At 39.9% G+C, this 24,847-nt stretch overlaps 2 protein-coding genes across 2 annotated transcripts in view; one reads left to right on the forward strand and one right to left on the reverse strand.

Annotated features, from left to right (window-relative positions):
* The window catches only part of UGDH (UDP-glucose 6-dehydrogenase), an 86,079-nt gene extending 82,621 nt beyond the window's left edge, over nucleotides 1–3,458 (forward strand). The window contains exon 12 of the mRNA XM_029589276.1: nucleotides 2,055–3,458. Coding sequence (XP_029445136.1) covers nucleotides 2,055–2,162 — 108 coding nt within the window. The 3' untranslated portion in view covers nucleotides 2,163–3,458. The remainder of the gene's footprint in view (nucleotides 1–2,054) is intronic.
* Nucleotides 3,459–4,310: 852 nt separating this feature from the next.
* Nucleotides 4,311–24,847, reverse strand: part of LIAS (lipoic acid synthetase) — a 74,916-nt gene continuing 54,379 nt past the window's right edge. The window contains exons 9-12 of the mRNA XM_029589290.1: nucleotides 22,551–22,621; nucleotides 19,715–19,826; nucleotides 10,166–10,693; nucleotides 4,311–6,580 (exon numbers count right to left, since the gene is read on the reverse strand). Of these exons, the coding sequence (XP_029445150.1) occupies nucleotides 10,641–10,693; nucleotides 19,715–19,826; nucleotides 22,551–22,621 (236 nt within the window). The 3' untranslated portion in view covers nucleotides 4,311–6,580; nucleotides 10,166–10,640. The remainder of the gene's footprint in view (nucleotides 6,581–10,165; nucleotides 10,694–19,714; nucleotides 19,827–22,550; nucleotides 22,622–24,847) is intronic.

Consider the following 24,847-nt stretch of genomic DNA (forward strand, 5'->3'; position numbering starts at 1 on the left):
CCCTCCTGGGTGTGTTAGTGATCTCTCACCTTCCACCTAGCATTGAGGGGTGTGTGCTAAAACAACTTTAAAGGAAAAAAAAAAGGTAATTAATAAAAGAAATGGAGCCTGAAGCAACAAGTGATGTGGGGATGTGCGTGTCTGGGTTTGACGCAGCAGTGCATGAACTCTGGCGCTTGATAGCAGCTATGCCAGAATGATCCTTGGACTTGGGAAGCTGATGCCCACACATGCTTAGCCAGCCCTCTTCAGCTGAAGCCCAAATGCACTGCTGGAGTCTGGGCAGTGGGAAGGATAAAATAAAAATAGATAAATTTTAAATTTCAAGTGTTAAATCCAGCAATGTAATGCTCCTTGTTTTAAAAAAAAAAAAAGAAAAATCATTTTAGGTGTGTTGGTGGTAATTGATTTTATAGCACGATGTCAAACCAGCAAGTCTCATCCTAGATCGCAGACATCAGCAAGAGTTACAGATTCAGATGTGACACTTTCACATTTTACACGAGAAATAAGTGCAGAAAAGTTTATTGGTCCACACAAAGTTTCATAAATAAAGATAGAATATTTCAGAAACGGCAACTCCACTGTATAAATATGTTTTTTTAGAAGGGTCCCCCGACACAGACCCTGTGTTTCGCTGCAAGGCTATGTCGGGAGGGACAGCAAATTTTAACAGCAATCTGTAAAGAAATACATTAAAAGCAAGTTTTACTCAAATGAGACCAATACTTGGGTGAAGCTGATGTAATACTTGAGAAATTACATACCTGGGTCCGTAGTGTTATAGGTTCACAGGGAGAGCACAACACGTATGATCAAGACACGCATTGTAGAACACTGCTCTAATATTGAAAATCTTCGGGAGAATGCTCCCTTAATCACTGGGTTTCACTATCCCACTCTTTCAGATCTAACATTTTTTGTCATTGATTATTGTTTCACCTCCTCCGGGGGGGGCAATTTTTCAGAAATTTTAATGCGGAAGGAGCAAAAATGGATTTACATCCTGAACAGTCTGTCTCCATATGGTTTAAATAATGATAGAGGTTTTTTTTTACCTAAGTCCCATTGCTGTGATCTGATTGGTTGATGCTTTTTGTGCCAATTTGACAGCGTTTAAAGTCCCTCCTGTGCACTCCCTGTGAACCTATATAACTATGGCCACAGGAATGTCATTTCTTATGTATTACATCGGCTTCACCCATGTGTTGGTCTCATTTGAGTAAAACTTGCTTTTATGTATTTCTTTAGATTGTTGCTAAAATTTGCTGGCCCTCCTGATGCAGCCTTGCAGCGAAACACGGGGTCCATGTTGGGGGACCCTTCTAAAAACTTATTTATACAGTGGAGTTGCTGTTTCTGAAATATTATATCTTTATTTATGAAACTTTGTGTGTGGACCAATAAACTTTTCTGCACTTATTTCTCTTGTATTATTGATGCTGAGTGCAGTAACAGTTCTCCCTTGCTGCTTGTAGACTCACATTTTAGCAATATTTTAGATTTAGCTTGTGCCTTTTTTTTTTCCTTAGTGGTAGCTCAAAGCAAGTTACATTCAGGTACGGTAGATATTTCCCTGTTCCCAGAGGACTTAAAATATGTTTTATACCTGAAGCAGTGGTGGGTGAATTTAAGGAGCAGCAGTGGGATTTGGTTCTGAGCCCTGCTGTAACCTGTAGGGCTACTCTTCCACTCCAAGTATTTGGGAGATGCAGATAGGGAGCTTGTTGCTTTACCACCTTAATAATCCCTCATTCAGAACACAACTGGCATCGTCATTGCCATTAATATAGTGTAATGCAGAGCCTGGAGTAGTCCTGAACAGTGACTGCAGTCTTCTCTTCCATTGCCAGAAGATGTCCTCGGAGCCCCTCTCTCTGTTTTGCTGAATTGTTGCACATGCCCTACCAGTACAAGCACGAAAAGAAAAACTTAATATTTGTCTAAGTAAACCCATTGGTGAGCCTTTGTCTCCCCCACCCCCCAGTGTTAGATTTGCAACAGTACATTTTTGCCTGATTGCCCTGTAAAATTATTCTTTTGCTGCCTTTTAGGTTGAGACAATTGGAAAGAAAGTGGCGACGAGAATCCCATTCACTCCTTCAGGTGAAATTCTAAAGTTCAGTCTTCCGGATCCACCTCTGAAGAAACCACGGGTCTAACGGGGTGCTGTGGACTTGGAGAATATTAACTGTACCCCAACACAGGGCAAACACTTAATGCCCGTTTTCTAAGTATTTCTGCTTGTGGGAAAGCAGCTGAATCAGCATACTGAAGAAGATAGCCCTCTGTTACAATGTTTTTTAAATAATGTATTTCTTACACACAAGTAAGACCTGGTACTTTTTTTTTTTTTTTACTGCCAGGCTGTTCCTGATCATTCTATTTTTGTAGTTTGGAATATGAATAGAATTGTGATAACTTCTCTACTGAAGATAAAATTACAACCTGACTGTTTTTTGTCTTGTCTACTTTGTTTTTAATTACAAGAAGAATTTTTCAAAGATCAACATTTTTTTTATTTTTAGAAATGTGATTTGTGTAATGTCACTGCTTGAAGGACAAATGACTTGTCGTACTTGAATGCCTGTTACCTTTTGTACAGCACTGTGCATGTCCAGAAATGCTATAAAAATAAGTTAACAAATGTACTTCATTTTTTAAAACATTTACACTAAAATTGCTGATGGTCAACTAGCTCAGCCCTGACTTGTGTACTTGCTAATTGGTTTAATCAATGCCAGAGGAGGCCTATATGTGGATAATGCCTCAACACAACACACGGGCTGTTACTACTGAGGTATGGATTGTGGGTCGAGACCTGAACTGCACGGTTAGATCACAAATTCTCATGGCCGTTATTATCCATGTGGGTGACAGTGGCCACCTGGCAAGACAATCTGTTTCAACAGTAGGGAGATAGCTGCATTATTTTTGTACAAGCCATATCATGACTGATCAGTGTGATTCCTATCTAAATCAGCTTGGAAAGGGAGGGAAAATGATTACTTAGCATAAGATAGGTGTGCTTTCTTTAAGGGGGTGTGGTCTAAGGTCTGTTCATATTCGTTTGTTTAAGGGAAGTAAGGCTCTTTGTAGAGCTGAACAATAAGCCAGCCAGGGGAGGTTATGCTTATTGCTTAAACCCAAAAGGTCACTAACATTTTGTAGCTTCCCTCCCCTTCCTGACAGCCTTCTGCTTGCTTACTGTGTCAGTATTATGGAGGAAAATAGAGTTACAAGCTGCTATAAGATGGGACCCACTCCAAAGGCTGTTGATTTAAAGTCACTCAGCTATGCTACAACCCCCTCCATTTTTTTTCTTCTCCCAGAACTGCAGAAAATAATGGCCCCCTACCATTTGTATTCCATAATGCATTAATACTCATTGTGATTGCTTTTCTGTCAGGAAACTGCTATTTTAGTCTTGTAATAAAGATTCTCCATTTACAATCTTATTTCCGGTTCAAAATACTTCAGTGTTTTGCTAACATCAAGTACTATCCTCCTCAACTCAATTGTGGAGTAATGGCTATTGAAACCCTTGCATCTGACTTAAAAGGTGGTTTTTCTGAAATAAACACACAGCTCTAACATTTTAAGAGGACTGTAACTCCTTAAAAAAATGTTTTCATTCTCTCTCACATTGGTTCTGCAAGGAGAACCTCACCATACTTCATTTTACTACTCTACTATAAACTGGGCATGTACCCCTTGTGTAGGAATGATAGACAAAGCACACAGGGAGGAGACCAAACAAAAATCAGATCCACTGCAACTTTTTTCCTATTAAAATATTTTTCACTTGCCTCATGGATAACCAGAAGTTCATGATCAATTCAGCAAAGCAGCAGTATTCTGAGGAAAAAATGTTAGTGGTTCAGATTTTAATAAATGTAACATTGTGTTAGTCAAGGAAGAAAAATTTCGTTTGGTTTTTTTGGCTCAGTAGTTTCTTCCTACTTCTCTGCATCAGAACCATGAGCCTTTATTTTAACCATACTGGAGTTCTTGTCCTACTTCCTGCACCACCCCACTAAGTGACCTCTGCCTACTGTTCTCTGAAATTTGAGATGTGTATTGCTGGAGTCTGGCCACTAGGTGTCACCAGTGGGGGCTGCCTGAGAGACTCCCTGCAGCTCATGGTGAATACTTCTTTCTCTGCCAGATCTCTGGTCCCAGGGCCAGAAACCAAGCTCCCCAATCAAATGCAGGTCTTTCCCCTGGTAAGAAGCACTGCCCCCCAAAAGCCAGCGGACAGTTTGGTCTGAACAGATATATCTAAAACCCAGTTTATAAGATGATAAAAATGCAGTGACAGTCAGTTTAATAAATAAGTTAAGACACAAACTGATTATTAAAGTGTTAAAAATATTACTTACTTGCTACAGCACCACCTCTAATGCTTACTGTTTTATAGCTGGGGCTTACAGTGCTGCTAAACTAGTGTTCGGTAAAACCTGTTTCAGTATTATTTCTAAAGCAGGCTGCTGTTTAAACACTATCAAAATAGTTAGACATGTATACCTAGCACTAGCAAAAGCTACAAATCACAGTACCAATGTGTAGAAGAAACAAGGGCACTGCTTTCCAGAAGTAGAAAAAAAAACCAATCTGTAGGTATAATCCAACTAGTAAAGTAATTCCAGCAACTATGGCACAAGCAAAGCCAAAGCAAGTGTTGCATTAAATAAACCAACTGTTTTTAATTAAATGCTTGTGGATCCTGACATAAGCTATAGCTTTTTTAAGAGAAAAGAGACAGCTACTCCCTTTTTATTTGTTTGGCATTATTTGCCATATCCAACTACTACTTCGCAGCTGGCCCATTGGCAGTGCTGAACTTAACTCTTCAGCAATGGCTGGAGGCAGCATTCACAGCCAATGCTAACTGGGGATAGTTCTGCAGTGCACTGCAAGCACTGTGTGCGGGGAGAGCCCCAGCTAGCAGACCTCCAGGGATGAGATGGGAAACTAAACCCGTGAGGCTGATTTCAGTGCTGGGACAAATTGTGTAAGCTATTTTAAACAACAAAATCACAAAACATATAGAAAGACTTGGTTTATTGAATGTATAGAAGAGAAATTTTGCCTCAACAATTTGCTGCATTTTTACAAAGGGGTTAGTAAACATGGATAATGGCAAGCCATTAGCTGTAGTGGATTTGGATTTTTAGGAGCAGTTAAAATACTCCATGAGAGACTCCTGAGAAAGTGTAAAAGTTACAGGATAGGAGACAATGTCTTATTGTGGCTTGCAAACTGGTTAAACGATAGGAAAGAGAGAGTAGGACTAATAGTCAGTCTTCTCAGTGGAGAAATGTGGAGTGCCTCAAGAATCTGTACTGGGACCTGTGTTTTTTTTCATACATTTTATAAATTATCTGGAAAGGGGAATGATGAGTAAAATGAATAAATTTGCAGACAACACAATTATTCAGTGCTAAAGCATAAGCTAATTGTGAAAAATTGAAGGAGGACCTTGTGAGACTGGAAGAGTGGGCATTCAAATAGATGGAATTTAATGTGGACAAGTGCAAAGTGATACATAATGTTAGGAGCCACCACCCAGGAAAAGGATCCGGGTATCATAGTGGACAATACTGTGAAATCCTCAACACTGCAATGGTAGTCAAAAAAGCAAATAATTTTTTATCAATCATTGGGAAAAGAATGGAGACTATCATAATGCCTCACGATTGCTCCATGGTGAGGCTGCACCTGAAGTTCTGGATGCCACATCTCAAAAAAATAATAGTTGTATTGGAAAAGGTACAGAGAAGGGTGACCAAACTGATAAAGGAGGCTGGAACAGCTCCCTTATTATGAAAGAATAAAAATGTTAGGGCTATCTAGCTTAAAGAAGAGACACCAGAGGGGGTGGAATAGAACAGGTAAATATTAATCAGTTATGAGCAGGATAGAATGGGTAAACAAATTGTTTATTTACACTTTCAAAAACTATAAAGACCAAGAGCCCGTCCAAAAAGTTAGTAAGTAGCACATTCAAATCAAATAAGAGAAAAATGTTTTTCACGCAAAGCACAATTAAGGCCCTGGAATTCACTGCCAGAGCATGTGGTTAAGGTTGTTAGCATATCTGGCTTTTAAAAAGGCTTGGACAAGTTCCTGGAAGAAAAGTCCATAAACTTATTTTTAGGGAATCACCACAATTTATCATTGCAATAGCAGCATGGAATCTATTTACTACTTGGGATCTTTCCAGGTATTTGGGACCTGGATTGGCCATTGTTAGAAACAGAATACTGGGCCCTCGGTCTGACCTAGTTTGGCAATTATGTTCCTATATAAGATTCACAGCAGCCAAGCCCTACTTAGGGCATGTTCCGATTGCTTTAAAAGCCAGGGAAGGAAGCTACCAGCAAATGAAAACTGATAATTTACATAAAAGCTCTGTCACATCCCTTATCTTTCCATAGTTCCTTTGCGGCATTCAGGATTACTTTGTAAAACTGACAGTTTATTAAATGACATAGTTCTGCCCTTCCTACAGCTCTATTCTTAATAAATCCTACTACTACAGATTAATGCTAGAAACTTAACAGTAAGTAATCTCCACCTGGATGAACAAAGAAGATAGATGCCTGATGTCTTATGAATTCCTTTATTGAAGCGGAGACACAAAATTTGCCCGACTCAGGCCGAGTTTCGCCGTTTGAAAACGGCTGCCTCAGGGGCTACAACATAAATAAATAAATATATAAATATTTAAAACACAATGATAGTATAAATCCAAAAGAATCCTTATTTTTTAAAAAAACCTATTGAATATGTTAAAATGGTGACATATAAAAAGCGCATGGAAATACATAACGTTCAAAACATAATAAACAACTATGAAATACTTATATTTTAAAAAATACTTATATTTTAAAAACTCACGGTTTGTATAACAAATTCAATAAAATTTAAGAGAAGAATTATTAATAGTTACCTTATATTCTCTCTAATTCACAATTGGGGTAACTGTATACGAAAGGTCACATAGAGAACTATGCGACCAACAGCATTATCTGGTCTGTAATGATTGAAAAAGGATGGCATAAATATCTAGGACATTGATATCGATATCTTGTTACTAATGAAATGTTCAAGAAATTATTTTTGCTGAAAACAATAACTTAATAATAATAAATGCATATAGAGCAAAAAATTGATTCTGTAAACGATTAATCCAATGATGGTAAAAAATATATATGTAATTGAATATTGAAAGCTTGATTCAATTGTAAAAATAATAGCTATAAATGTATGCATAATGTATTAATGCTATAGTAACAACCATGCTATAAATAGATAAAATTAATATATCTTTTCGGAACCACTGTTGTAATTTATCTCTATTGAAACCAGAATGTATTGATTGATCAATATCAAAAACAATCTATGTGATATTGTAAACTAAAAAGATATGTTATCACTTAAAGTTGAGAATGCTGAAAAAAATGTTTATATAAATGTGTGAATATATTGAACTGAAGTTGAGAAAATTGTACATTCATGTATTTATAAATATGGTCACGTCCATATAAAACAAAAGAGAATTCATATAAATGATAATGAAAGGAGATATCAATAACTATTCACCAATTGCCTCCTAATGAAATAGAGGGGGCTCGTGACAACGCCTACCATTTAAAATACCTAAAGAGGCTAGTATATATTAAATTCAACATATAGCCTTCTAATGCAAGAGCAGAGCGTGGAAATGTAGCGTTGGATGCCGAGTCAGAATCAATATCGGCATTTTTAGATCTTTTGCACATAATAAACTTATTAAATATATGTCAATTTGTCAAATAGCTTGCTTCATAGAATCTAACAAACTAATTCTTTGATATGTCAAGTATCAACTAGAGCATATTCAATAGTGATTCGTATAGTAATTTAAATAATTGATCAAATGATAGTGAAAAAATAATAAATACAAAATATCCAATCAAGTATTAAATACAAAATATCCAATCAAGTATTAAATTATTAAATAAAAAAGGCTTAATTCAATTATATAAATTGTGACTAAGTGCATTATTTAATGTTATCTTATTATTAATCCATGATTGCTTGTGTAGCGATTATATAATGGTGTATTAGACTTGTAAAGAAAAATTGTATGGCATCTGTTTTTTAGAGAATGTGTGAATGTGTGAGTGCGAAAAAATTAATTATGATACTTCAATTGAGTGATAAATTAAAGGTGTGCATATGATTGAAAGTGAATTAGTGCTGCAAAAACATCAAAACTGTAAAAAATATAAAAATAAAAATTATATAGAAAATGCATCTTTTCCGAACCACTATTATAAATCATGTGTTGAATCTTAAACAAACGATTTGTTTAAGTTTCAACACATGATTTATAATAGTGGTTCGGAAAAGATGCATTTTCTATATATTTTTTACAGTTTTGATGTTTTTGCAGCACTAATTCACTTTCAATCATATGCACACCTTTAATTTATCACTCAATTGAAGTATCATAATTAATTTTTTCGCACTCACACATTCACACATTCTCTAAAAAACAGATGCCATACAATTTTTCTTTACAAGTCTAATACACCATTATATAATCGCTACACAAGCAATCATGGATTAATAATAAGATAACATTAAATAATGCACTTATAGTCACAATTTATATAATTGAATTAAGCCTTTTTTTATTTAATAATTTAATACTTGATTGGATATTTTGTATTTAATACTTGATTGGATATTTTGTATTTATTATTTTTTCACTATCATTTGATCAATTATTTAAATTACTATACGAATCACTATTGAATATGCTCTAGTTGATACTTGACATATCAAAGAATTAGTTTGTTAGATTCTATGAAGCAAGCTATTTGACAAATTGACATATATTTAATAAGTTTATTATGTGCAAAAGATCTAAAAATGCCGATATTGATTCTGACTCGGCATCCAACGCTACATTTCCACGCTCTGCTCTTGCATTAGAAGGCTATATGTTGAATTTAATATATACTAGCCTCTTTAGGTATTTTAAATGGTAGGCGTTGTCACGAGCCCCCTCTATTTCATTAGGAGGCAATTGGTGAATAGTTATTGATATCTCCTTTCATTATCATTTATATGAATTCTCTTTTGTTTTATATGGACGTGACCATATTTATAAATACATGAATGTACAATTTTCTCAACTTCAGTTCAATATATTCACACATTTATATAAACATTTTTTTCAGCATTCTCAACTTTAAGTGATAACATATCTTTTTAGTTTACAATATCACATAGATTGTTTTTGATATTGATCAATCAATACATTCTGGTTTCAATAGAGATAAATTACAACAGTGGTTCCGAAAAGATATATTAATTTTATCTATTTATAGCATGGTTGTTACTATAGCATTAATACATTATGCATACATTTATAGCTATTATTTTTACAATTGAATCAAGCTTTCAATATTCAATTACATATATATTTTTTACCATCATTGGATTAATCGTTTACAGAATCAATTTTTTGTTCTATATGCATTTATTATTATTAAGTTATTGTTTTCAGCAAAAATAATTTCTTGAACATTTCATTAGTAACAAGATATCGATATCAATGTCCTAGATATTTATGCCATCCTTTTTCAATCATTACAGACCAGATAATGCTGTTGGTCGCATAGTTCTCTATGTGACCTTTTGTATACAGTTACCCCAATTGTGAATTAGAGAGAATATAAGGTAACTATTAATAATTCTTCTCTTAAATTTTATTGAATTTGTTATACAAACCGTGAGTTTTTAAAATATAAGTATTTTTTAAAATATAAGTATTTCATAGTTGTTTATTATGTTTTGAACGTTATGTATTTCCATGCGCTTTTTATATGTCACCATTTTAACATATTCAATAGGTTTTTTTAAAAAATAAGGATTCTTTTGGATTTATACTATCATTGTGTTTTAAATATTTATATATTTATTTATTTATTTATGTTGTAGCCCCTGAGGCAGCCGTTTTCAAACGGCGAAACTCGGCCTGAGTCGGGCAAATTTTGTGTCTCCGCTTCAATAAAGGAATTCATAAGACATCAGGCATCTATCTTCTTTGTTCATCCTGACGGCTTTCATAGATCGCCTTCCTTCGTGCTTTTTGAGTAATCTCCACCTTCCATTTTTTTTCCCACTGGGCAAAAGGAAGCAAGTTCAAAAAGGTTCCAGGTTTAAACTATTGCTTACTAGTGTGAAGGATATGGATATTTCAATAAAATATTTACAAAAAAAAAGGTTCCAGGTTGGTGAAGTGGCAGAATATCAGCAATGGTTACTGTACAGTATCATGCGGGCAGGCAGGTAGGTTGCTAGCACCAGCAGTTTTCCTAACTACAATAGCACATGTGCCCTAGTTCTGTAATGATATACTCACTCACAACAAAATTTCAGGCCTGTTTGTCGATTTTGTTCTTAATATAATTAGAGAAGAACACAAGTAATAGACAAAAAAAAAATCTCTGCAGAAATATGCCCTGAAATCAGAAGCTAAAAGGTGAATTCATGTCTTTATTCTGAAGTGTGTTAACTCGTTCCTCGGGAACAAATGCAGTTCATTTGTGTGCTGGATCTGTGGATTGGTAGATTTCCAGTCAGAGGGGTTTGGTCTTCCTTTTCGCTATTAAATTCTTCAAGAAAAATTCACCTAAATTTAAAAAGAAATTTACATTTTGGAAAGAAAAACATACAGAAGTCTTCATTTAATAGATTTGTCAATGATTTAAGTGACAAAGCTCTTGAAGTAATATAGACTATGTATTTGTTTTATACTTTCATAAATATAGTGTAGCACTGGCAATGAGATCATGGTCTCCGTGCAGTTCCAGGGACCACGGCAGAAGCATTCACATTGCTGCCCCTGTCTGATTCCTGTGAATCTGAACTCCACTACATTCTGCCTCATGGACTTGAGATGAAGACATTTATTTATTTATTTGTTTTTTTATATACTGACATTCATCGGAACATCATGCCGGTTCACATGGTGAAGAGAGATTGCTGTTGAAGAGATGACACTTCCAATTGGAATAAAAATTCAGCACCAAAAAGCTTAGGCGTCATCTTGCAGTAGAACACTGAGCCTTGAAATGGCACCTGTACTCTGTAAAGTAACTACTACAAGTGTGGCCAATCATCCAGTAAGGAGGGGGTGGTAGGGGGTTGGCCATTAAGCTTTTTAATTGTAAATATTTTTTGGACCCTGCTGTTTCCTTTTGCTCCTTTGTGCTTCCAGTTCAGTCAGAACTAGGGCTGGGAGTTGGTGCCATGAGCCTTTACCTGCAACTAGTGGAGGATTTTGTTGCTTGTTTTATATCCCCTCTCAATTTACTTTAGTCAACATTGGAAACAGAGAGCCACCAACTATAAGCTGACTTCTTTCTCCCTTCCATGTAACAGTACCAATGGGGAACCCAGAGTTGCTTCAAATGTATTCGACTATGGCATTTGACCTCTGGAACAGGGTGTGTGTAACAAAAGCTGGACATTATTCCACAGCAGTTTTTTCCAAGGCTTAAAAAAAAATGACCCAAAAAAAAAAGCTCATATCTCTGCATTCAGATATTTACAATTATGGGCAAGCACAGTGGTTCAATAGCACACTGCCATTTGGAGGAAGCTGGGTTTGATTTGTGGCTCAGGTCTTCTGCTCCTCAGGTGGGTTGGACCCAGGGGTTCTGTATTCACAGTGACTGGGTGGGGAAGGGGGGTGGTCCTGTCCCATCCCACAATAGCAACACCTAGTGCCCTGACTTAATTGCAGAGCCACAATGTCTGCAGTCCTACTCTGACCAAGGAATGATTAGTGGTTAAAAGCTTCATAATTCTCTTAGAAGAAGATAAAGCAGAGTTGCTTACCTGTAACACGGGTTCTGAGCTAAGTACTTTTATACTTTATTTATGGATTTGTATTGATTTTTGTTGCTGATTTGATCTTACAGACAATGGTCTACTGCCACCGCCAGATTACAACATTCATTATTTTATTTATTTATTTAAAAGATTCTTATTTACCGCATACACCCACAATGGTGGATCTAGGTGGTTTACAAAATTTCAACATACATAAAATCAATATAAATATAAAGTAAAACAGGGAGAAATATAATAAAGTAAAATAACTTAATAATCTTACACAGGAAATTAACTCTGGGAGTTTGGAAAAGCCAAAGAAAATAGATTACTGATTACTCATTACTAAGTAGCTCCTGAGGAAGTATTCTGCAAAATATTGGCCATTGTTGGGCTTTGTCAAAGGAGTTTATTTAAGACTGTTGTCTAATGTTTTTATTTACTTTAAATAAAAATTACCCACCCCCCCCCCAAATTTTTTTTTCAGATTTAATATCCCTATATAGCAGGGGTCAGGAACCTATGGCTCGGGAGCCAGATATGGCTCTTTTGATGGCTGCATCTGGCTCGCAGACAAATCTTTAATAAAAAAGTAAAAATCTAACAAAATCCCCCACCCTCCTGATGCCCCCCAAGACCTCCAAAATTAATTTACTACAGCCCCCACCCTCCTGACCCCCCAAAACCTGCCAAAAGTCCCTGGTGGTCTAGCGGGGGTCCAGGAGCGTTCCGGGAGCGATCTCCTGGACTTGGACCGTCGGCTGCCAGTAGTCAAAATGGCGCCGACGGCCATTTGCCCTCACTATGTCACTGGGGTCGACCCCAGTGACATAGTGAGGGCAAAGGGCCGTCGGCACCATTTTGACTACTGGCAGCCGACGGCCCAAGTCCAGGAGATCGCTCCCGGACCCCCGCTGGACCACCAGGGACTTTTGGCAGGTCTTGGGGGGGTCAGGAGGGTGGGGGTTGTAGTAAATTAATTTTGGAGGTCTTGGGGGGGCGTCAGGAGGGTGGGGGGTTTTGTTAGATTTTTACTTTTTTATTAAAGATTTGTCTGCGAGCCCTGGACCCCCGCTGGATCACCAGGGACTTTTGGCAGGTCTTGGGGGGGTCAGGAGGGTGGGGGTTGTAGTAAATTAATTTTGGAGGTCTTGGGGGGCGTCAGGAGGGTGGGGGGTTTTGTTAGATTTTTACTTTTTTATTAAAGATTTGTCTGCGAGCCCTGGACCCCCGCTGGATCACCAGGGACTTTTGGCAGGTCTTGGTGGGGGGGGGGGGGGGTTAGGAGGATGGAGGGTTGTAGTAAATTAATTTGGCAGGTCTTGGGGGCGTCAGGAGGGTGGGGGGTTGTAGTTAGTATGGCTCTCACAAAATTACATTTTAAAATATGTGGCATTCATGGCTCTCTCAGCCAAAAAGGTTCCCGACCCCTGCTATATAGGATTGAACAGACTGAGTGGCCTGTGCAACGCAGGACACATGGACTATCTTGCTGATTTTTTTGGTAATATATTTTTTTTTTCAAATTTAGTAATTCTAGAACTCTGCATTGGGAATACTTGGTTCTTGTTTCCCTGTATGTTTTGTGTCATTGTTGGGATTCAGTTGGCCCTCCTTCGCAGTATTAATTAAATTACAAATTTAATTTTTATTGCACCATTTTTTTTTTGTTTTAATTTGATCGCATAATGTGTATAGTATTGGTGTAAACCGCTATGATCAACCTACTGGAGAAGGCTGTGTATAAAAACAAATAAATAAATAGAGAGCCTGACACAGAAAACCTATGTCAAAATTTCTAAAACTTTACCTGAATCTCTCTGAGCATGCCCGAGCATGCATTATACTACACATCCATGCACGGTCCCTTCAGTCTTATAATATAGAATTCTAAGAAAAAAAAACTATGAAAGGGAAACCCAACTCCATTCTGATGTTCTCAAAGAACACCTGTTACTGGTAAGTACCTCGTCTTTCTCCCAGGACAAGCAGGATGGCAGTCCTCCATTATGGGTGAACCCCTAGCTACAGGCGGTCCCCCAACAAAAAAGGGGGAAACAACAGATGCCAACGAGCACCAATAAAGTTTTTGTTGGCAACAGGCCATTTTTGGGTATGCATGCAGCCTATGTGAGGGCCAGCCTGAACAAAAATAACAGACCCTAGAAGCAGGAACGGATTTGACTTCTAAATCTCAAACAAATTCCGAAGGAAAGACTGGCCATCTCTGTCCAAACAGTAATGGAATGTGAATGAGTAGATGGAGCTCCACATATCACAGGTCTGCAGATCTCCTCCATGGGGACTGCTTGCAATTGGGCCACTGTCATTACCATGGTTCAGACAGAGTGAGCCCTGATATGACCCACAAGCTGCAATCTTGCCTGGGCATACCAAAAGGAGATGCAGTCTGCTAGCCAATGGAATAGCATCTGTTTGGCAACTGTGATTCCCAGCCTGTTCTGAGTGGACTGTATGAACTGCTGTCTGCTCCAGATAGAAGGCTAAGGCTCTCTTGCAGTCCAAATTGTGTCCAACTTGGTAAGCATGAAGCCTGGGAAAACATGTTGGCAGGATGATTAATGGAAGTCCAACACTAATTTAGGCAGGAAAAAACTTAGTGTAAGGTGGATATGTCACTAAGGTCTGGAGCTCACTGACCCTGTGTGCCAAAGTGACAATCACTGGGTCAGGTACTTCAGATCACAGGAGCCTTCATCAGCTGAACATAGTGGGAGGCCTTCATCAGCTGGATACAGTGGGAGGCCTCATGGATGCTTCAAATGAAGCAGACCCAACATGAAATGTACAACTATAGGCTGTACAGAGATGGGTTTACCTTCTACACCATAGTGATATGTGCCACTTGCACTAAGATGAACCTTAACTAAGTTGGTCTTTCTTGTCACCAGGACAATGAGTCCCTGAGTGACTTGGATGCAGTCCTGAAGATTTTGAGTGACCTGAAGCCACTGGGATCTTAGGTCCATTGGGCTCTTCTCATGTACAGGTGTCCCAGGGAAGTAACATGCATGGTTGGGTCATATGGCCGTTACAGCCTCAATATGTGCCATGCCAATTCCCGCGGACTCCCTTGAATCTCTGCCACAATGGTCATCAAGATGACGCCCTCTACCTCGGGTAGAAGGCTTTCGTCTGAGCTATGTCTATCAGGGCGCCGATGAACTCCAACTGAAGTGGTGGGCTGAGATGGGACTTAGGGTAATTGATGACAAACCCTAGTTACTCCAGTACATGCATGATTGAGTGTACAAACACCTCGGCCCTTGCCCAAGAGGTGCTCTTGATCAGCTAATTGTCCAGATAGGGCAAAACGTACACTTCCAGTCTGCGAAGATGCACTGCCACCACAATTAAGCATTTCATGAAGACCCATGGGATGGACACAGTAGCCCAAATAGCAGACCATGGTACTGTTTCCTACTATGAATCTGAGATACTTCCAGTGGCTGTGGAAGATCTCAATGTGAGTGTATGCGTCCTTTAGATAGAGAGAGCATACCCAATAATCTTTTTGCAGGAAAAGGGATCAAGGTACCCAGGGAAAGCATCTTGAACTTTTCTCTTTTGAAAAAAAGTGTTCAAGGCCTTTAGGTCTAGGATGGGATGAAGTCTCCTGGTTTTCTTTGGAATCGGGAAGTACCAGGAGTGGAATACCCTCCTTCTTTGCCCTGGTGGAAGGGACTCAATCACTCTGGCCATGAAGAGAGAGGAGAGCTCTGAAAGAAGCACCTCCTGATGAGCAACAGGTTCCAAAATGGACTCAAAGGGCGATTTGATGGAACATCCAATAGGTTTAATTTGTACCCTCTGCAAATGATGCCCAGGATTCACTGGTCTGAGCTCATACTGGGCCACTGGTTCACACAGAACTGCAGCCTGCCCCAACCTTTGACATGGGTACTGGAGTTTTGACTACATTCTCCGATGAAGTCAAAACCCCGTCCCAGAAGTTAATTGAAGCGCCATCAGCAGTTTCAGAGCCCTCTGTTGCCTGGGGCCTGAGATAGTGGAGGATAGTGTCTCCTTGGGCAGAAGAAAGACTTCCTTGGGCCCAATCTAGGAGCCCTCCTAGTAAGGAGGCCGGAGGTCCTGAGGGCTCATGGAGAGCTACTGGAGCATTGCAGAGTGATCATAGATCTCTAAAGAGATTCTCTCCTGTGCATAGCACGTCGGCAAGTCATTCCTGCATCTCTTGACAGAGATCAGAGGCCTGTAGTCAGGTGAGTCTGTGGCACTTGATCCCTGCGGCAGACACTCTTGATGCTGCCTCAAACACAGACCCAGTGGTTTCCACACTCCAGAACCAAATTCAACAGTGTTTGGAGGGTGTTGTGATGCTGTTGAGGAAGCTGCTTGGCCACCTCCTGCACCTGCTTCAGGATATCCCTCATGTACTGGCTTATGAAGAGTTGGTAGGCTAATAAGTGGACAATAAGCATAGCTCCCTGAAACACCTTCCTCAAAGTATCCGTGGTCCTCAGATCGCTTCCAGGGGGGAACCAAGGAGTGGGTCCAAGTATAATTGGCCTTTTTAAGAGCAGATTCAAACCTACTTGGGACTTGTACCTACAGGCACTTCCACACAGATCAAGAAGTTTGATTTTGAATGACTGAAGATTTATTTCCTTTTATTTACCTCGCTTTGCTGGTTTGGATTCTTTACTATCTGTTTTTGAATTTCACTGACACAGAATGTCTGCATGGGGATTTGTAAACAGGGGGAGAGGGAGATTGGGGGCATTTTACTGTTTTTGAAATAAAAGTTGTATATGCCCGGGGATGTATCAGAAACACAACATCCTCAACGTTGTATCTGTGTATGATAAATGCCAATAAAAATGTTTTAACATAAGAGCAGATTCGACCACTACTGATTGGTGTGGCAACTGGCGCTTGTCAAAGTTGGGAGCTTTATTAACAGGAGCCACTGAGAGGGGGTTCTCCCACATCCTCTTCAGTAACTCAAAAAGGATCTTGTGTTCTGAAGCTACCACAGTCTCCTTAGGAGGCTCCACATATTGGAGGATATCCAGCATCTTGTATTGGATATATTCCTCTGCTTGTAAATTAAAGGGGATGACCTCATCCATCAGTCGGACAAAACCTGCAACGGAGAGGTCTTCAGTGTGAGACTTCATCTACAGGTGGAAGGAGAAGGGTCGGAAGGGAGGCCATCCAATGCCTCATCTTCCGAAACCTCTGAGGAGCCTTCCCCAGGGGTAAAGGGTGCCCTCATCACTGTCACTGACTGGGGGTAGACCCTGTGATGCTCAGTCCTTGGCCAGCGGTACAGATACCAAAGCGACTGGCCAGGTGGGCCTGGGCCTGGACCTGAGACCTCACTCGTTTTTGGGGGAGCTTCATCCTCTGATGTACCATGGATAACCAGTGGCTCTGATGCCCTACCGAGTGTCAATACTGCTGCAGGCACTGATACTGGTGACTGCGTTGGCACTACCCCAATGAGTACATATAGGGAGCTGAGCAGCCACTCGAGGAGCAACTGTGCCGGTCCTGGTGCTATCTGTTCTCCAACACAGAGAACCTGCAGCGCCTTCTTCATGGCAAGCTGCACAAATTTCTCTAGCTCATCTTCAAAAATCGCTGATGTCAACACTGATGGGAGCCAGGAGGAGTGACCAGATCCTCTTTGGAACAGAAAGGAGGATCGGTGGCTGACATCTGGATTAATGGATGCCATGGAAAACTCCTGGGAATTGTGGAGAACTGGTACTCCTCACCACAAGGTTGCTGATGCTGGAGCATCCCTGTGCCTTGCACCATGCATTGACAGGGACAGATGCCGATATTTCTTCGGCTTCCTTCAATGCTTAGCATGGTCTTTATCCATGCAGAGGTCGTAGAAGATGAACACAATGTTGTCTTCAGCCTGGCAGATCTGGGCAATGACCTGTCTTTGGAGTCCCTAACAGTCATCTATGCCATTGAAGCCAATGGCCCTGCTAACATTGATGGATCAAAGGTCATCTGTACAGCTCAGAAGTCCCTCGATGCCGATACATTGGTCTTTCAGTGTCCAAAGAGTTGATCCATCTTCTCCAAATACACCCAGCATCCTTTGAGGGTCATCTGTGTGTATTTGCGACAACCTCAGAAGTCATGCGATGCCCCCAAGCAGAGGACACATCTAGCATGGAGATCCATGAAAGACATGGTCCTTGTGCATTGGGAGCATCTCTGGAACCCTGATGACATCATGTCGTGAAACAAAAGGGACGTGAGATCAAAATCGATGGTGGTAGCTTTCAATGGCTGTCAAGCTGTCAAGAATCAAGTGTATCGCCACCCTGGGGATACGAACATGAAAGGAAAATTACTGGAAAACGTCAAAAGCTCCTACCTAGGAACGTTTACTAGGGAAATCAAGGGACTCCATATCAACAAGCAAGATCCCAATAGTACTTTCCAGTGAAAATCAGAAAAAACAATTCCCGTAGAAAACAGAAAGAAGTGAGTCTCACAACTACCGCAAACCACTGGGCTCTGTGGAAAAGAAGATCTGAACAGTCCCTGCGTGGATGCATGGTATAATGCATGCTTGGGCATGCTCAGAGAGGCTCAGTCAAAGTTCTAAAAACTTTGGCATACATTTTCTGTGCCGGGCTCCATCGGATGATGTCACCTATGTGTGAGGTCTGCCATCCTGCTTGTCCTCGGAGAACAAGGACATACAATCCCCCATGGGTATCATTTCCTTTTCTATGGCAATGCAATACTTATCCTCTGACCCCTCCAACATCCCTCTTATTTGGACTGGCCGGTAAAAAAAAAAAAAAAAGCTTAAAGTCTGGGCTTGCTAGCCCACTTTAGTTCTCTAAAAAAGTTCTCAGGAACATTCTGAGAATCACTAAAACAAAAAAGTAGCCCTAGGAAGGACATTCATCTTGACTGTTGGTATTCTTCCTAACCATACTCTCAGGTCTCATTTTAACTTGGACAGTAGAAGAATATCATTCATAGGCCAATGTAATAAGGGAAGCACGGCTCTCTGCATATATTATCACACGTTTCTATGTATACAACTTTCTTTGTGACTTAACAAGGAGTTTAGGGCATAAAAAACAACTTAATATGCCTCTATGCAAATCCCAGGTTAACAAGACATTATTTCCCAGAGCAGAGAGGGGTTTAGGCTTAACTCAGGTTTTCTTATTGCTGGAAATGTAACTCCTGGCCAGAGAAGTAAAGTTTCAGGTGCTAGTATTTATTTATGGGACTGAACATGGAGTTTGTGGTGTTCTGTATTTGGGAAGTGTGCACAAATTGTATTTTATGTATACTGATCTTATAGCCTGACACCTTCTCAAATTCCTTCTGTATTCCCACTACAGCTTTCAGTGAGATGAACAGGTCCTGAAATATAATAGGTCACTGTCCACATAGTGAAATATTTGGAAATGATGGCTATCTGCTTGTTCTCTCACACTCATCACCAGCGGTTCCATTTCAACAGCAAATAGAGGGGACAGGTGACATCGCCGTCTCAAGCCTCTAGTTAGTTCAAACACCTCTACTTAGTTCTTCCCTGTCTCGTGCCTCTACTTAGTTCAAATCTTATGGCTTTTACTTTGGCCTTCGGTTTCATGTAAAGGCTGATGACCCAGCATAGAAAGCTCACCCCGAAGTCCAGCTTTTAGATTGTCACCCTCAGATCATTCCCTTCTATCCCATCAAAAGCCATTTTCACCTAACCACAGGACAGTTCGGTAACCTTATTAAAAAAGAAAAAAAACCCAAAAACAAACCAGGGAAACAATGGCATTCCACATACCTGCTTTGTATGAAGAGCGTACCAGAGGCCCACTGGCTGTGTAAAGAAATCCAAGCTCATTACCTACTTTTTCCCAGTGTTTAAACTTTTCTGGTGTAATGTACTCTTCTACCTGTAATAGAGGATCAATTCTGAGCACCACAAAATACTGTTTACCAAGCAAAACCAAAATTGTAATGCTCACACAAAGAGGATCCCAATGAAGTTAAAACATTTAAAAAAAAAAAAGTTTATTACAGCAAAGGACTTTAGTTCAATAGCTAGAACTCTCCTCAGACTGGCCAGGGCAGGGAGCACAAGTGGAGTAGTGATGGGAGAGAGCACAGCCAAGCTCAACATTGCTGGTACAAAGACACCAAGCAGCTGGGAAAAAAACGAGATCTCCCTCTATCTGGAACTCTTTACCTTTCGAGGTTCGAATGCAGGAAAATCTGAAGAAATTTAGACTTTCCCTAAAAAGCTTCCTCCTTCAGTGCTCTTGATGCAAGGTCTGAATTTCTAAATGCTGGTAGTTTCTGTGTTGTTTTAGAATCCAAGGCTGTTGTATGTGATATTTTTGGTGTTTGTTTCTTGATACTATTTTAGTTCTATTGTAAATCGCCTAGGCCACAATTTTGTTGTGTTAAGCGATTAATAAATTGTAATAAATGAAATGAAAATGAAATAAATGGGAGAAGCAGAGAAACAAAACTGGAGGCCACACAGCTGCAAGGTGACGAAGGAAATACATGGCAAAAAAACCCGGCAGCACAGGACAAACCGGAAAAAAACACTTAATAAAAAATAAAGGCTCTTCATCACTGGCAACACTACTGCTCAGAGGAACAGCACACTACCAAAGTATTTCTATTGCCAATGAACAGGGACATCACATTACATGTTAAAATGGTTTTATACTTGAATGCAGTCTAGCTACAAAAAGGCTGGATTGTGTTCAAAGGACAATGGCAGGGCTGGCCATCTCCTGTCCTTAAGAACCACAAACAGCCTGGTTTTCAGAATATCCACAGTGAATATGCATATATGAGAGAGAGAGAGAGAATAGGTGGCTCCTTGTGCAAGAGGGAGGCTGTTCATATGAGAAGGAGGTTGTTCATGGGTGTGTGTATTTGAGAGAGACTTTGAATTTTTAGGTGTGTTGGTGACAGATGCTGTTTGTGTGTGGTATAGAGGATGTCTATGTGTTGGTGTGTGAAAGAATGGGGGCTGTGTTTGAGAAATGGAGTGTGTGTGTCCCCTTGATCTTTGTCATTGTCCCCTTTTTCAACTTACACAGGTAAACTTTCCATTGCTGCTTATTTACATGTGCAAGTTCTGCAGCAGCTGGAAAATCCAAGCTTATGTGGACTTGAATGTGAGAACGGATGCCGTCTTGCTGCATCCAAATTAGTTAACATCTATTTCACAATCTCTATTTTTCCGATGTTGGGAAACTTAAGCTCACAGTTTTGAACATTATATAAGTTGAAAAAAAAAGACATGAATGGAAATCAGTGTCAACATAAAGCATTCTCCAGCACTTCCTGTGACGAAAGCCTATAAAAACTTGTAGATGGTCTTAATGTCAAACATTTTCCATCATCAAATTTCTCATTTCATCTGTTGCTGATACAGATAGCTCTTTGCTTTCTACAGTCCTCAATAGAACACACTGCAGGATGAATCTCAGCCATCATTTCTCATTTTTGATCTGTAATTAAAAAGTAACAATCCATGCAGAAGAATGCTCAGATTCCAAGTGGCAGTAACAAACCCCGAACAAAACTCATGTCCTTCAGAGGGTCGGTCTAAGAACAATGATGCCCAAATCAAGTCCTGAAGAGCCACGCCAATAGGTCTGGTTTTTAGAGTATCCAAAACATGCAAATTAACTTGGTTATTAGACCACATGTATGCAAATTCATCTCATGAAAATTCATTGAAGTTATTCTGACAACGAGTTCTGCTGTGTGGGGGAGAGGGGAGGGGTGTTCAGGGACAGAATTTGGGAGCCACTGTATTATAATAATCCCACCATACATTTCACTCATCAAATTCCAACATTTCATCTACTGAGCTGCCCGGCCCTGCTGCACCTCTGCAAAATCCACTGCAGAATTTGATACTGGGCCAGCCAGAAACTGAAGCTCTTAATTATAGCCTGTGGAACAGTGGTCAAGCATGTCTCATCTAATTGCATCTTCCTGTCCCTTTCACAAAAATGGTAACGAGAAACCCACTGAAAGCCTAGAAATGGGAAACTAGATCCAAAATGATTTCTAAACTTTCTTTTTAAAATGCCTGGTCTGGAGAGATCCAATGTTTTGTTCACAAACTGAGGGAATGGAAACAAACAGTGACCAGAATTTAACTCCCCCCCCCAGCATTTTGGGACAATGTCCTTTAAACATCATATGGGAAATCAAGTCCTTGTGCTTCTATCCTGTGAATGGAGACAGTTGCAGGAACAGTACAAAATACATTGTTCCATCTTGTGCTTTATTTATTCATTATCCCTCATTTACAACTGGATCCTGGAACTCAGAGAAATAAAGTGACTTGCTTAAGGAAGGAATGAACAGAGGAGATTACTGACCTCATGTTCCAAGGCTTCTCCAGAAATACAGTCCAGGGCTCTAATCACTAGTCCATGCCTCCTCATTCTGAAAGTCTCAAAGGGAATTGTTGCACAACTAACAGCACAGGCGTGGGAGCCATGGGCAGGCAGTGTCTGAAACAGGTATCCTTTCCAGGACAGTCATGGGTGATATGTGATGTGCACAGCAAGTGAACTCCCCTGTCATCGTGAGCGACGATGAGCACTGCTTGCTTCCTTTGCGCACTGCCGTGTTTTTACCTTTAAATGACGTTTTGTTGGCTGCATGTATTGTCCCAAGGTCAAGCAGTCCACGTCTGCCTCTCGTAAAGCTGTCAAATGGAAAGTAGTAATGTTAGCCGGTATTGTATGAAAATGGGTGTCAGTCACAGTTTGAGGGGGGAGCACAGAACTATCTATTGCTCAGCATGCATTTGCTCTTATCCTAGTTGGGATGTCTAACTGCAGTGATAGTTTATTATTTAAAAGCCCAATTTTGAAAAAGATATTTTGACATATGACACAAAATAAGAGACATTTTGTCTGCTGATACTTAGTAACACTCCATGGATCCATACCCTGAAATTTCTCTGAATATTTTAAATGTTCTAAGTGTTTCAGAGGCACATCGTAATTCTGGGGGTTGCAACCACTAAGATTCTTTGCACAGTGATAACAGACAAACAGGTCGATTTTAAAAGTGTTGCTCACACAAAACTACCCATATATGCGCATGAGTGAGCAACACAGATTTTAAAAAGCTGCAAAATAAGCGCATATGTACCAGTGCATGTGTAAGAAATAAGGAAGCGGGAATGGGGTGAGAAATGGGCAGGGCATAGGCGTTCTGAACCAGGGCCAAGACTTATGCACGTAACTGCAAATTTTAAAACCGAAAACCGCAGCATGCGTACACCAGATATCCGCGTAACTTTACTGCTGCTCTTGCTGAGGAGCAAGTCTATAGATCTCGAGTTTTAGGGTTTACAGAACAGGGTGAGGGGTCCAGGTCAATTGGAGGGCTATTAATTGCATAAACTTGTGGACTAATTGCAAAACAGGGAACGTGCCTTGCATGAGCAAGGTTTGAAATTCACCGACATATGCACGTAAAAGCAGACAAGGTCCTATGGAAAACACGCGCACCAGCTGTGCTTGAGTAACCTCGCAAAATTAGGAGCATACTTGCGCGTGTATGTTTTAAAATGCACCGTGTGTTAAGTGTGTGCACAATTAAAAATTTCAGCATTTTCTTGCTGACGCACATGCTCTTATTTTAAAACCAATCACTGAGTGTGGCCTCAGGACTACAAAATTTATAGTTGTGCAAAAATAATGATCATGTATAAACCTCTGCAGCACAGAGCCTAATATCCCTCAAGCCAGCCCAAATGTTTTTGTAGCATAAAATTTATACTGCAGGCCTATCTCCAGAGGGCTGAGAGAATTTTCTCTCTTCTCTTCCTTGCCCCACCAAAACAAAAATTTACTTCCCTCTCAAGTAAATGTAACGCTCTTACCAAACACATTCCATTATGTTGATTCTGCATAGTTTGTTATTACTGAAAATCAAATGAGGTTTCTCAAAGACCTTTACAAAAGCTTTTCCAATCTGATATAAAATTAGTTCTGAAAGTTGCTTCTTCTCAAATATCCATGATACCTCACAGCCTCATCTGTAGTGCTTTGTAGGAAAAAGGTGAATCCTGTTATTCTCTGTATATAGTATTAGCCCTAATGTAATGCAAATTGGGTATGGGACTGGCACATAGAAAGACGTGAATAAACTGAATTGCAATTACAATCCTAGGAGGATGGATGTTACAAAGCATGTGTATATATGTGTACAGTAATGAAGAGGTAAAACTTTTAGATAAAATAACAAAAAAAACCCACCCCCAAACCACAGCAAATCAATCCCACCAACTTGAGTGGACTTTCAGAACCCTTAAAGGGGAAGTGCAACATTTAAGTATCTTCTTGTTGAAGTACTTAGAATTCAGGGCTGGCACAACCCACTGTGCAAAGAAAAGGAGAAGCTGTAGGCCACAGCGACGAAGAGGAGGAACTTGCAGGGCCCTGTGTTGGTTCCCAACCCACCACGCAGCAAAGATGAGGCAGCGGAGGACCATGCAGTGCTATGGCTCCTTCTTCTTCAGCAAATAGGAAATGGAGATGATGATCGGAATTCACTATCGGTGAAAACCACAAATAGGGATGGTACAGTGCTAAGAGTTCACAGATCCTTATATTGGATTAATCGAGAAAATGAAGTGAGAGACTGAAAGAAGGTTTCGGTCCCCCAACCACGGACCGTGTTTCGTCAGATGGGCTGCGTCAGGAAGGATAGAGGCCCAGAAAATCAACTTATAGTAATGCCAGAAGGTTTCCAATACATAAACCAATAATCGTGTCCATATGAGGAGACGATACTGACTCATTGTTCCAACTGCCTTCTAATGTTATCTGTGTTGGAGCCTTCCCCCCATTTGAACAAATTAGTTTAAAAGGTCGGCCTTATACAGAGATCGAAAACTGCTTCGAGATTTTGTTTTCAC

The sequence above is a fragment of the Rhinatrema bivittatum genome, chromosome 1 (genome assembly GCF_901001135.1).
Source record: "Rhinatrema bivittatum chromosome 1, aRhiBiv1.1, whole genome shotgun sequence".
In the NCBI taxonomy this organism is placed as follows: Eukaryota; Metazoa; Chordata; class Amphibia; order Gymnophiona; family Rhinatrematidae; genus Rhinatrema; species Rhinatrema bivittatum.